General features: G+C 39.4%; 1 protein-coding gene across 2 annotated transcripts in view; it reads left to right on the top strand.

The window, feature by feature from the left end:
- PTPRB (protein tyrosine phosphatase receptor type B) overlaps positions 1-14,398 on the top strand; it is a 196,615-nt gene that overhangs the window by 110,769 nt on the left and 71,448 nt on the right. For both annotated transcript variants that reach the window (XM_077468731.1, XM_077468732.1), the window contains 5 exons: positions 1,257-1,523; positions 6,134-6,397; positions 11,661-11,924; positions 12,022-12,285; positions 13,950-14,213. In XM_077468731.1, the coding sequence (XP_077324857.1) occupies positions 1,257-1,523; positions 6,134-6,397; positions 11,661-11,924; positions 12,022-12,285; positions 13,950-14,213 (1,323 nt within the window). The remainder of the gene's footprint in view (positions 1-1,256; positions 1,524-6,133; positions 6,398-11,660; positions 11,925-12,021; positions 12,286-13,949; positions 14,214-14,398) is intronic.

Here is a 14,398-nt window from a genome sequence, read left to right on the forward strand (position 1 = left end):
TCAGAGTCCCCCTTTACAGCAGGTGCCCCCATCACGGTCCCCCTTTACAGCAGGTGTCCCCATCAGAGTCCCATTTACAGCAGATGTCCCTATCAGAGTCCCCTTTTACAGCAGATGTCCCCATCAGAATCCCCCTTTACAGCAGATGTCCTCGTCAGAGTCTCCCTTTACAGCAAATGTTCCCATCAGAGCCCCCCTTTACAGCCCCCCTTTCTGTGCCCTGAGGACTTTCTAAAGGAAGCCAAAAGAGCTTGCAAACACATCATGCTTCCCATACACCTGTGTGTCTGGTGTACCATACACACTTGAAGGGCCTGTATTTTTTTTTTATGATGAGTAGATTGAGGGGCCCCCTATGGGTGGGCCGCCACTACTGTGTAGTCTGAACCAAGATCTCTTAAAAGGTAATACTAGCTCTGATAGAAAGGTGTCTGAACGCACAGTGCATTGTAGTCATGCTGACCTGTATCCAAAGCCAAAAAAAGGACCTACAATGGGCCTGTGAGCTTCAGAACTGGACCACAGGCCATGGGAGAAGGTTGGCTGGTCTGATGGATTTAAGAATGGTTTGAGGAACACACCAATGATTTTTCAAGTTTTGATTTGGCCTCAAATTCTCCAGATCTTAATCCAAGCATTGTGTGATCTGTTGGAAAACAAGTCTGATCTATAGAGGCCCTACCTCACAACTTAAAGGACTTAAGGGATCTGCTACTAACAGCTTGGTCCCAGTTACTACAGCATACCTTCAGAGGTCTAGTGGAGCCCATGCCTCGATGGGTTATGGTGGGTGGTCATAATGTTATAGCTGAACGATGTACAAGGTAGCTATAGGTAAGGGCAGCTGGATATACAAACCCTCAGATATCTGCTTCTTTTACCAAGCCCCTAAACATGTATGTTAACTGGGGACATCTATAATGGTGGCTTATCGGGATGAAAGAATTGGAGATCAGACAAGGTTTTTAAACCTCTCCAATTGTCTAATGTGCTTCCCCTGGATGACACTATTTTCATCTGTCTCTTTTTTTTTTTTTTTGCCAGATCAGGAGATTGGAATCTAATGTCTATGGGCACAGTTACTCTTTAACCACTTAAAAAAGGGCCAGTGTAAAAAAAGGCTTGTAGTAAGTTAGAAGGATTTAGTATTGTGATATCAGAAAAGTAAAGATTAAAAATTAGAAATGATAGATGATCATAGAACTGAAAAATGCTGCTTTGAGAATATATTAATAGAACATTTATCTCCTATACAGTTCCTTCCCAGGTTCTTAACTTAAATTTAACAAATATGGGGACATCTACCAGCCTGTATACTGAGTGGACTAGAGGTCGAGGAGACGTGGACTCTTTTCAGGTCCTGCTGATACATGAAAATATTGTCATAAAGAATGAGAGTGTATCCAGTGACACCAGCAAATATCAGTTCCATTCCTTAAAGCCAGGAGGCTTATACTCTGTGGTGGTGACAACTGTGAGTGGAGGAATTTCATCAAGACAGGCCCTAGCAGAGGCCAGAACAGGTACAATAACGGCATAACATGTTGATGTAGGTAAAAGTTAATTGATCATCTGTCATATGGCAAGCTGTAAATAAAAAATAATATCAACTAATCGTATGCGCCCCAAAAAAAAAAATCAATTTCATTTTTCTTTTTAATAGCGTAGTTTTGAAAATGACCCATTTTAATGTAGATAGTTCTATATCTACATATCTGTATATGTCTGTGCTTTTGAATTATTACAGATTTATACTATTGGAACTTAAATTTTGGAAACTTTACAATTAAGCACTACTGCCTGAAATTATAGACGACAGGCAAGTGTGGACTGAAAAAAGAACATAAACAATTTCTACGAGGATCTTTAGGGAGGAGAGAGGATACAGATTAAGTGAAAAGGCTATGCACAGGAAATTAGACCTAAGTCAAGAATGGATGTTTAATTACACAAGATCAGCAGGTTTGTGAGGTTCATAGTTATGTGAACCTAATCAAGCAGTTTCCTTCCCATAAGTGATTATGTCCTGTACTTAAGGGACATAACTAAATCCTTTAAAACAATGGACAGGACAAGTAGTGGCAAAGCACTTTGGCAACAAGTGATAACGTGCATTCTCACTCACAATCATAGTTGTAGGAAGTTTCTTCAATGACCAGCAGAGGGCAAAGGAGTTTTTTTTAAAACACAAACTGTATTAGAGATCAGCAAATGTATTCTTATGTTCCATTATAGATGAATGCTTTCCTGTGAAAATAATGAAAAATGCAGTTGCATCCCCCAAATGTTAGTTGCCCGGCTGTCGCGCTGATCCTCTTGCATCAATTCAGTGATTTAGAACAAATATGCAGATAAGGACTTCTGATTTCACTATGACTTCCCCATCTGCATACCTGGTCCAGGCCAGTGATTTACAGAGTGCTAAAGATAGAAGGTCAGCATAGTAGCCAGTCAGCTAGCACTTGACGTACAATAAAATTATGTAGAATAAATTGATGTACAATAAAATATTTCTATGCTGATGTGCTTGGAATGCTAAGAAAGTAAGTATAAAGAATAAATGCAATGTTGGCTAAAATCATGAAATATAAAGAACACGTACATGTGCTCTAAATTAGCCATACCAAATCTATGTATTATGAGGACATGCCTAAGCTATCCAATCAATTTGTATTCAGTCAAGCAGACCCGTGACATATATAGGAGATTGTACAATAAAGTTGAAATGTGTGTGGCCCCTACAGATTTACAGGAGCATGGAGTATACACTTTAGTGAATATTACTATGAGTGCTGTAGTAAGTGTGATCTTACAATTCCTTTTTCAAATATTTTATTGAGAATAACAGTACATGTTATTTGTTATTAAGAGTTATAGGTAGTAAGGCTTCTCAGTAATCAATTAACCTCCCTGGCGGTACGATTATTTCGGATTTTAGGTGCTAAAAGCGGTACCATTATTTTGCATGAAAATGTGGCGTTTTATATTGTAGTCCTGCAATTCTTAGGAATAACTCACTTAAATTTGTCCAAACCAGAGTCTAGCAGACATCACCGGTATAATAAAGTTTGAAAAATGAAATCATAAATTATAATATAATAAATAATTATAAATAATTGTACCAAATAATAATATAACAATAATAAAAATTATTCAATAATGTAATCAAATCAAAAACACTGAAATTTGCTCAGTTGCAGAATTGTCACTGTCATTACTTTTCAGTATTTGATGACGGATCTCCCCACAAATCGCTATCGCTCAATTCTGCGAGTGATTCTAATTTATTATTGCTGTTTTCTAGCTGGTCTAAAACCATTTTTGATGTAAAAGGACAGTTTTGGTTGCTATGGACAATCTCCAGTTTCCAGGCATAAAGAACAGTTTTTATTACATAAAACTGCATGCAGGACACTAGGCAGACCGCTAGGGACAACGGGGATGTGAAATATTTACATACAGCAATGTAATCTGTAAGATTACATTATACTGTATGTTTACTGTTTGTTTCACTTTTTGAATTTGGCGCCGATCTCCGTCCCCGTGCGTCGCAACGCTCGCAGGGCACGGAGATCGGCGATGTGATGCATCGAGCGAGACACGGCTCGCTCGTACAGCGGGGAGACAACGCTGGATCCGAGGGAGAAGGTGAGTAAACATCCTCCTGGATCCAGCGATGCAGTCCCGAGTCTGGCTCGGGGATACCGCTTTTGGTATGAAAATTCCACCCCGAGCCAGACTCGGGAATACCGTCAGGGGGGTTAAGACAAAACAAATGTTATTTTGCATTAAGTTATGCAATACAGTGGGTATTCTACTAGGTATATCTTCAGTCTATTGCCATGTACACATGGTCAGATTTTCCCGGTGGAAAATGTTCGATTGGAGCTTTTTGTCGGAAATTTGGACCGTGCCTAGGCTCCATCGGACATTTTCCATCAGAATTTCTGTCACACAAAATTTGAGTTCTGGAGCTCAAATTTTACAACAAAATCCGTTGTCGTAAATTCCGATCGTGTGTACGCAATTCCGACGCACAAAGTTCCACGCATGCCTGGAATCAAGCAGAAGAGCTGCACTGGCTATTGAACTTCATTTTTCTTGGCTCGTCGTACCTGTTGCACGTCACCGCGTTCTTGAGGTTAGCAATTTCCGACCAACTTTGTGTGACCGTGTGTATGCAAGTTTGAGCCAACATCCATCGGAAATAATCCATGGATTTTGTTGTTGAAATGTCCGATCAATGTCTGATCATGGACGAATATGGAGCAGGGGGAGAGGTAACCAACCTCACGGGACTTTTAAGGGTATCAATATTACAGATTACAGAGCGATTTTCCCAAGCTTGTAGAACAATTGGCCACACATAATATATACAAAAATCTAGTACAAATGGAACAGTGCATATGTTTGCTTAGCAAATAATCAAAAAGACATATAAAGACACATAAAAACAAAACAAAAATAAAAAATAAGATAAAAAAGTAAAAAGGGACGGAAGGAGGCAATAAGTACAAAGGCTTTAATGCCAGTCAAAGAAAAGGTTTGTAACTCAACGCATGATTGAGTTTGAAAGAAATTCTTCAAAATCATTGTGTATTGGATGGATTTCTACACATGCTGTTTTTTATTATATTTTGATTATTTTCTCTTGTAATACATTTTGTGATTTTTAATTCATGGGTCATTGTTGTTTGATCACTATGGGTCCTCTCTAACATTATATAATATTGATACCCTTAAAAGTCCCGTGAGGTTGGTTACCTCTCCCCCTGCTCCATATTCGTCTATTTAATTTGGGATGTGGTATCGTCTGATTTGGTGGCTCCACCTCGGTTTTCTACAATGTCTGATCATGTGTACATGGCATAAGTCTGTCACAAATAACTAAAAGAATTGAGTTAGAACTAAAAATATTATAATATATCTTAAAACATGGGACTGATGAGGACAAAGTAACCTATTGGTTAATATAATGGTTATTTATTGGATAGTTGGGAGAGGTATTCATTTAACTAGGGTCAAGATGCGGCTATGTCGCTTGGCATGTCCTGGGGATAGGATCAATAGTCCCAACTATCCCAAGTGTACCCATCATAGGTTTATTGTTAAATTATGGGTGGGTGGCCTTTACTGATTTGGGTTCTTATGTATTGGAGGATCGATAGGTCGTAGGTAGTATGAGATTTGAGAAAAAATGTATAATAGGTGGGTGGGGATGAGTGGGTTATGGAGGGAAGTTGGAGGAGAGGAGGTGTCTCCAGAGGGGGTCAGTGTGTCAACTAGCCAAGTATTGTTTATGAAAAATTATGTGGTAGATGGTAAGTATCCTCAGGGTAATAGAAGGGAGCAATCAAAACCCGATGGTAGATGGTGGTTTATCCATGGGAGCCCCAGTGATTCGAATGTAGAAAGTTTATCTAGTAAAATTGCTTCTGTTTTAGCATGGATCATTGCCTGTGTTACTTGTTTTTTAGTGATCTTACAATTCCACAAGTGGAGAAGGGGACAACACAGATTACTACATATTACAGGAGAGTACAGAATCTCATAGAAGACACTTTAATAATAATACAGTATAAACCATAATGTTATTTTATATTATGGCAAAATACTTTATGATTTTGCACATGATTATTCTATGACACAAATACACACACTTCTGGTTAAACTTTTTTGTAGAACTACAAACCTTGACTGTTCTCAAAGTTTTTATGAGAGGTATACTCTGGGATGTTTGACTGTATTAGACATACAGAGTTAAATTCAACCTGTAGTAGAAGTTCAGAGGTCAATAAATGCACATTGCTACGATAACAAAGCAAATGCTTCTTACTACACACAGGGGGATCTGTGACTAGTGATGGTCTTGGGGTCTGACTTCAGTACTTCTATACATAGGAACTTCACAGTTTAGTTATCCTTAACAGCCTCCTTAATGGGGCCCCCTCCTACCATATAGCATCTGCATGGGCTGCTATAGCTATTGTTATGCAACTGTATGTTATATCACCCACAATATTACCCCAATAACTTCTATATGAAGGGCACTATATGTATCAAGATGTGAAATGTATATGTGAATAAAAAATAGATGGCTAAAACAATCAAAATTTGTCTTACTGATTTTCAGTTCCATCCAGTGTAAGTGGCGTTACTGTTAATAACTTTGGTCAAACTGCCTACCTCCGCATATCCTGGCTCCCAGCTGTTGGCTACGTTGATGCCTATGTGGTAACATTATCTCACCATGGTTTCCTTCTTCCACCACTTACACTCTCTAAAACTGTCACTGAGTGCTCCTTCAGCTCTCTCACTCCCGGACGCCTGTACAATGTGACTGTAACCACCCGCAGCGGAAAATTCGAGAATTATTCTTTCAGTCAAGAGTGGACAGGTAAGAGAAAAGTCTTTTAGTAAAGATTGTTGGTTCACAAAAAGAAACTCGGTATTATAACATCACACTTTTAAGCTCTGTTCACATCTAGGCATTGCTATTTTACAGGCATTTTTGAAGAGTTTTTGTACAGGCATTTTGAAGTTCAAAAGGTCACCAATGTAAAAGAATTAAAACGCCTGTAATCTGCCAAAAAAAAGAAACTCATGTACTTTTTTGAGCGAAGGGCGTTTTGCTTTAGGCGACAGAACGCTCAGATGTGAACAGGGGACATTGAAATGAATGGGATATGTCTTGTTGGCCATTTTTAGAGCCAAGGCTAATGCCCCGTACACACGAGCGGACTTTTCGACATCCAAACTCCGACGGACTGAGTCCGGCGGACTATCCGCTCGTGTGTGGGCTGCAACGGACTTTAGCTTCGCAAAAGTCTGACGGACTTTAGAAATGAAGCATGCTTCAAATTTTCCAGACGGAACTCCGCCGGACCCGGTCCCCTTCGAAAAATTCGCTCGTGTGTGTGCTACTCCGACGGACTAAAACCGACGCTAGGGCAGCTATTGGCTACTGTCTATGAACTTCCTACGTCGAATCCAGTCGTACGTCATCACGTTCGACTCCGTCGGAGTTTGGTGTGATGGTGTGTGGTCAAGTCCGTTCGGTCGAAAAGTCCGCCAGAACTCCGGCGGAACTCCGCTAGAACTCCGTCGGAAGTCTGTCAGACTTAATCCCTCTCGTGTGTACGGGGCATTAGAGTAGAAAAATGCCTAGATGTGAATGGGGCCTTATGCCCCGTACACACGAGAGGGATTAAGTCTGACAGACTTCCGACGGAGTTCTAGCGGAGTTCCGCCAGAGTTCTGGCGGACTTTTCGACCGAACGGACTTGACCACACACCATCACACCAAACTCCGACGGAGTCGAACGTGATGACGTACGACTGGATTCGACGTAGGAAGTTCATAGACAGTAGCCAATAGCTGCCCTAGCGTCGGTTTTAGTCCGTCGGAGTAGCACACACACGAGCGAATTTTTCGAAGGGGACCGGGTCCGGCGGAGTTCCGTCGGGAAAATTTGAAGCATGCTTCATTTCTAAAGTCCGTCAGACTTTTGCGAAGCTAAAGTCCGTTGCAGCCCACACACGAGCGGATAGTCCGCCGGACTCAGTCCGTCGGAGTTTGGATGTCGAAAAGTCCGCTCGTGTGTACGGGGCATTAGTCATTCATTGTGATTGAATATAGGGAGCACACCTGAAGTGAAGAGTTATTTTTTTATTTATTTTTTTCAGGCATTTTTATAACCTATGCAATTGAAACAGTGCATGCTGTACATTTACATCCTTGCCCTCAAGGAGCTTACAGGCTAAGATCTCTAACTCACATGCATACATACACATACTAAGGCCATTTTAGACAGGAGCTAATTAACCTATCAGCATGTCTTTGGAATGGGGGAAGAAACCAGAGTACCTGGAGGAAACCTACACAAGCACAGAGAGAACATGCAAACTCCATGCAGATAAAATAATGCATTCATTGCTACTGGCCCTTTAGGAAATATGCATGTTTATTCATAAATATTTTAGACAAGTGCTCTATGTTACTGGAGAAAGTCAATTGTAATACATAACCATTAAGGGCAGCAAACACCTTTCATGTTTTCACAGATGCTTCAAATGAGTTTCCATTTCTGTAAAAGTTGTATTGAATGTTATTATGAAAATTAAGATACTACAGATCTGCTATGCAAGAAATGTAAACGACATTAGCAGCAGTTTCAAAGTATTGCTACTGCCTGCCACATTTGGATCCACCTTTCGACAATACTATTTTATTTAAACATTGTCACAAACTGTATATGGGCTTAATTACTGAGCTCAAAGTCTATACCCACATCTATAAAATATACTGCACAAAAAAGTAAAGAAAATTGGACATTCACAGTACTATACATTTACATCCTATACCCATACAAAAATTGTGTTTTTTTTTTTTTTTTCCTTTTTTTACAAAATGGTTTACTAAAATGGGATGAGAATTGTGATGCAGGATATCTACTGCATATACATATGCTAAAAATAGACATGTACCTTTAAGCTTATACCCACCAGTTCTGGTCCCAGGGGATTTCAATAGTGTGCTAGATACCTCTAAAAGAATTTGCCCCCAAGGAACTAGAGTTCCCACTGCTCTTGCCAGGTACATCCTTGAACTTGGGTTGGTGGATCTATGGCGCTACAAATACCCCTTTAAAGCCCACTTTTCATGTCATTCTTTAACCCACTCCACTTTATCGCGCATAGATTTAGCACTAGGCACTGACCTAAGTTTTGCTTTCAATCCTACGGTTCAGTGCCTGGCTAGGGGGTTATCTAACTATTCACTGGTGCAAATAACCCTTTCCTTGTACTCTTCTAAATTACCTATGCACTGGAAACGAAATAATTTTAGTCTTTGTCCACTTTTCAATAACACAGACCACATGTGGTCACAAATCCCAGGCTTTTTGATTGAAAACAGACACTCAACCTCCTCAATTGTTATGTGGGACAGTTTAAAGGCGAATATAAGAGGGATGCGTATTCAAGAGATATCCGCTATGAAATCTTCCAGTAGACAGTGGGCTATAGATGCCAGTGAGGTTGTGGACAGGGCAGAGATGGACTATTTAAATGCTTCAATCCCTTGACAGAAAAAAAAATGGATAGAAGCTCCAAAATGTTATCGCTCGGTGCAACACCAGCAAGCAAATAACAAGCTATTCTTTACAGCTCAGACATTTTTTAAAGAGGGGGAAAAGACTGGACACACGTTATCTGTGATATATAAACCCCAGCAACCATCCCCAACACAGCTACAGAAACACCCTCTATTTTGCAAGAATTTCAATAATTTGACCCTACTGTATACTTTTCCAGGGTCTCATATGCTGAGGACGAGCTAACTGACTTCCTTGATAGTATCCAACTCCCACAGCTAAAGAGCTCAGAGAGAAAGCAATTCAATGCTCCCATTTACCTAGAGGAATTACAGCTTGCAATGGCCACATTCCCTAATTCTAAAGCCCCTGGTAGCGACGAATTACGAATAGAACTCGGAGATATACTTTTACCCAAATTACTTACCGCAAAAAACTCTGCAAAAACTCTGGGGTCCCTTCCTCCCTCCATGTATGAAGCCATAATAGTAGTTCTTTTGAAGCCAGAAAAGGACTTTGATCAACCAGAGACCTATCGCCCCATTTTACTTTCAACTACCAATTTAAAAATCCTTACCAAAGTCCTTGCAATGCGACTCTCCAAGGTTATAGCCTCACTTATTCATCCAGATCAATCCGGGTTTATTCCTAATCGCTCAACAGCACATAATCTCCGCAGGCTATAAATTAACATGCAACTCTCTACTGATAACACGTAACACATAGCAGGGCAATCTTATCATTAGACGCCACTAAGGTGTTTGATAGCATGGAGTGGCGATTTCTGTGAGGGGTGCTAGATAAGTTTAAATTGGGACAAACATGTATTTCTTGGCTCCAGCTATTATAAAAGGCCCCCACTGCTCACCTTAGAATCAAAAATGCCTTATCCTCTACATTTGAGCTACACAGGGGAACACGTCAGGGGTTCCCTCTGTCACACTAACTGTTTGTCTTGGTAATTGAGCCCTTGGCAGCAGCGATTAGGGGGGACCCCAGCATAGTTGGATTTAAGCGGGGAGATATGGAGGAAAAATTGGCTCTATATGCCGATGATGCCCTCCTTTTCCTGGGCAATACCACCGGCTCTGTTGCTAATTTTATGGTACTTATCCACAAGTTCGGGTCCTTCTCCGGTTTCATGATAAATCAGGACAAGTCAACTCTTAGATCCAGAGATCCTCTGATATTCCCTTTACCTCCAATTGTGGCACAGATTAGGGTTGTGGATACGTTCCGATATCTGGGAATCAGTATTCACCCAGATCTGGAAACGTATATAAAGCTTAATGTTACACCTTTGCTCCATAACTTTTTGCAAAAAACTGCTACTTGGATCACACTGCCATTATCGGTAGTTGGAAGATGTAACTTGGTAAAAATGGTTTGGGGCTCTTAACTCCTCTATGCCCTTCACAATGCTCCTATCTGGATCCCTTTACACATATTTAAAAAATACAACACAATATTTTGGGCATTGGTATAGAGGAAGCAAACTGCAGGTGGAATTGTGGTGCCCAACCCCTTGTATTACTGTATGGTGGCAAAACTACAGCACAATCCAAATTTTCATGACCCTATTAAATATATAATTATTAATGAAATTTTATACCTTAATCTTACAATGGATCCTAAACTTTGTTTACTAGAATGGTTAAGATGAGGGACTATACACGCTACGGACGTACCTAGCTATCCTTAGAGTACTGTTTATTGTCGAGTGCAGAAGTTGCTCTCTATGACACCTCCCACTCATGGAGAATGGGTTGCTGCTGTTAATATGGTTCTGTTAAGGGAGAAATTAGTCTATTAACATGGGGGGGGTCCAAAAAAATTTGAACAAATCTGGGATGCCTGGTTAGACACTCCTGGGCTGGCCCCATTATCTCTAGTCCAGAATAGAATCCTTGGAGGTAGAGTCTCCTCTGATTTGCTGTAAAGTAGTAGTGGGTGATGTAGTTCACAGTTTCATGACATAATAACCTTTAGAAGATTACTCAGCGCTGTAAAAATAATGATGTCCCTATGATACCCAGACATATAGAGGCTGTTTAACTGTTTGTGCTTCATTTTGCTGCAAAAAATCGCAGCGATACAGTGTACACACCCCCTTTTTTGTGGGGTATGGTTTTACCTTTTTTTTTGTTTGTTGTTCTCCCATCTTGGTTGTTTAAAAGTAAGGAAAGGAGAAGAGAAGGAGGGATTGTGGTTTATCTTATATATGCCAATCCTTCTGCTGCTTTTATATATTTTGATTGATCGTAGTGTTCCACATATATGATTCTATGTAATGATTGAATCCCTTGTTCTCTTGCCATGTACGTTTGGAAAAAGAATGGCAATAAAAAATTATCTGATTAAAAAAAATGAAGGTTATACCCAGAATTCTTCTTTTAGACTTAAAGAGTGGCTTCAGACAGGTTACCAAAACGTAAAAGTCAATAGCTACAAAAAAGGTTAAAGTAATATCTTTTTAAATTAAATGTATTACTACATAGTCAGCTAGGTAAAAAAAGACACAAGTCCATCAAATACAACTATAAATCTTGCTTTATTTTTTTTCAGTTCCTTCTGCTGTGCAGGGGCTAACAGTGAGCAATGCAGCCAGGAGTGACTACCTCAAAGCATCTTGGCTACGAGCCACTGGAGATTTTGATCAATACCAAGTGACCATTAAAAACAACAATGGCTTTATTAATATCAAAAATGTCTCCAAATCAGAGAATGAATGTGAATTCTCGATTCTGGTGCCAGGCCGACTGTACAGCATAACTGTTAGCACTAAGAGTGGAAAGTACGAGGCCAGTGCTGGAGCAAATGGCAGGACTTGTAAGTATAATGACATCTTTCTAAACATCAATACAAACATGTAATTATTGTGTGACTCCATTACCATGTTAATGTATTAAATAGAATTGTTCCTTAGTTCCAGAAGCTGTAAAAAAGCTCACCCTTGCCAGCAGAAGCAGTGAGGAGCTCCATGTAACCTGGTCAAGTGCTGATGGAGATGTTGATAGCTATGAAGTCCAGCTCCTATACAATGACATGAAGGTGCTTCCATCCATTACACTGAGTAACACAGCTGCTGAATACCGTTTCACTTCTCTCATCCCTGGTCGTCTCTACAAAATCGTTGTGCTCACCTTCAGTGGTGATGCACAGAGATCAACATTTGTGGAGGGATTAACAGGTAGAAACTTTCTACAGACCAACTTCTCTTATTATTAGCCGTATATCATATAATGTATACTGTAGTATAAAATGAGAGACAGGCACTAAAACAAGATTGATAACAAAATAACACACTGATTCTGTAATAGAAAAGCTATAACAAATTATATGAAGAAAAATAAATATCAATATAGAAAATAAATACAATTAAAGATGCTGATTACTGTCTCCAGCTCATCGAGACAATAGAGCTTCTTAGAATCTGGATCACCTGCCTTTGGGCTTATGTTGGGAATTTGATCTCTATTTTACCAGCTTCTGACCTGCATTCAAATTGCTTCAAGTGGATTTTGCATTGCCCAAGACTTGTATGGGAATGCAAAACAGGTTAAAGCAAGCAAAAGCCTATTGACATGTGCCTTACATTAGAGGCCATCCTTCTGGAACCTTACAGTGCCCTGTAAATGCTTTCATCTCCCACTTTCACCATTATTGTCTCTGTGACAGTCAGAACTAATACAGATAACATGAATGTATAGGTATTAGTACTATGAATATTCTAGATAGGACCTTTAGTTGTTATGCTAGATTAGGTGAGATAATGTATAATAATATATCAGTGTCTGGGTGCAACATATCACGTCAAAGATCTGGATCCAATATATTGTATGATATCAGCATCTAAAATGTGGGGGTTACAACCTATTACTTCCAACTCACAACTAAGGCATTAAAAATTCCATTCAATATTCATAGCAAAAGACATAATTATCTTATAATATGACAACCACATTCACCACCCAGGAGTTTTGCTTTTTATTATCAGTGTGCTCAAGTAATTACAACAATGAATGAAAATATCTACAGTAAGACTATTTAATGATTCTCAAAGGGATGAAACCAAGGGTGCTCCATTGAGTCTGCCAAATGTTTTTGTTTATATTGAATATGATTTTTTTTGTTTTGTTTTTTAATGTCTGAGTAGAGATCTATGCTTGTCCCTAGCATATTTGAGTCCACTTACTGTTGACTGACTCCCTACCTCTTCTGGATATCTATTCAGTATCAGCTACTCTTTCAGTCAAGTAATACTTTCTAAGATTAGTTTTGAACTTTCCTCCTTGTTTCAGTCATGTTCCGTCTTCTTGACCTTGGCACCATTTTGATAATACTGCTCTCCTGAATCTTATTTACCTCCTTTATGGATGTAAAGGTTTCAATCATGTCTCCCCTTTCCCTTCTTTGCTCCAAACTATATGTATTACATTCCTGACGTCTCTCCTGATATATTTTATCCCTCAGACCTTTCACCATTTTTGTTGTCTTTCTCTGGACTTTTTTTATCGCATCAATATTTTTTATAAGTGAGGTCTTCAGAACTGGACACAGTGGAGTTGATTTACTAAAACTGAAGAGTACAACATATGGTGCAGGTCTGCATAGCAACCAATCAGCTTCCAGGTTTTATTCTCAAAGCTTAATTGGATAAGCTGAAGTTAGAAGCTAATTGGCTACCATGCACAGATGTACCATATTTTGCACTCTCCAGTCCTAGTAAATAAACCCCAGTATTCTAAATTAGGTCAAACTAAAGATCTATCTAGTGATGCATCCTCAAATTCTACTCTCTTTTTGTGAAATGTGCGTTGTAAATACCCAAATATGTTCTTTGCTTTATCTTAGTTCCAAGTGCCGTAAAGAGCATTCACATTTCACCACATGGAACAACAAACAGCCTGAAAGTAAACTGGACTCCTGGAGGTGGAGATGTTGATTCTTATACTGTGACCATTTTCTGCCAGAACTACCAGATAGAGTCTCACACTATATCCAAGCACATCTATGAACACACCTTCAACAATCTTGACCCAGGAGAGCAATACAGGATTGTTGTACAGACAAACAGTGGAGGTTTGCACAAAAACTTGACAGCATTTGGGAGAACAAGTAAGACCAAACATTTTGTTTTATAAGAAGTCTGTACCGATAACACGCACTTACCACAGTAAAAACAAGTCACAATTTAATATACTTAACATACAGCAATATAGTCAAAATTGATGCTGAAACACATGTTTAAAATGTATTATGCTCAAAACAAAATGCAATGGTAAAAACAAAGATGAGAAAAA

The sequence above is a fragment of the Lithobates pipiens genome, unplaced genomic scaffold (genome assembly GCF_037356315.1).
Source record: "Lithobates pipiens isolate NorthernLeopardFrog02 unplaced genomic scaffold, aLitPip1_a1.2 Scaffold_8, whole genome shotgun sequence".
In the NCBI taxonomy this organism is placed as follows: domain Eukaryota; kingdom Metazoa; phylum Chordata; class Amphibia; order Anura; family Ranidae; genus Lithobates; species Lithobates pipiens.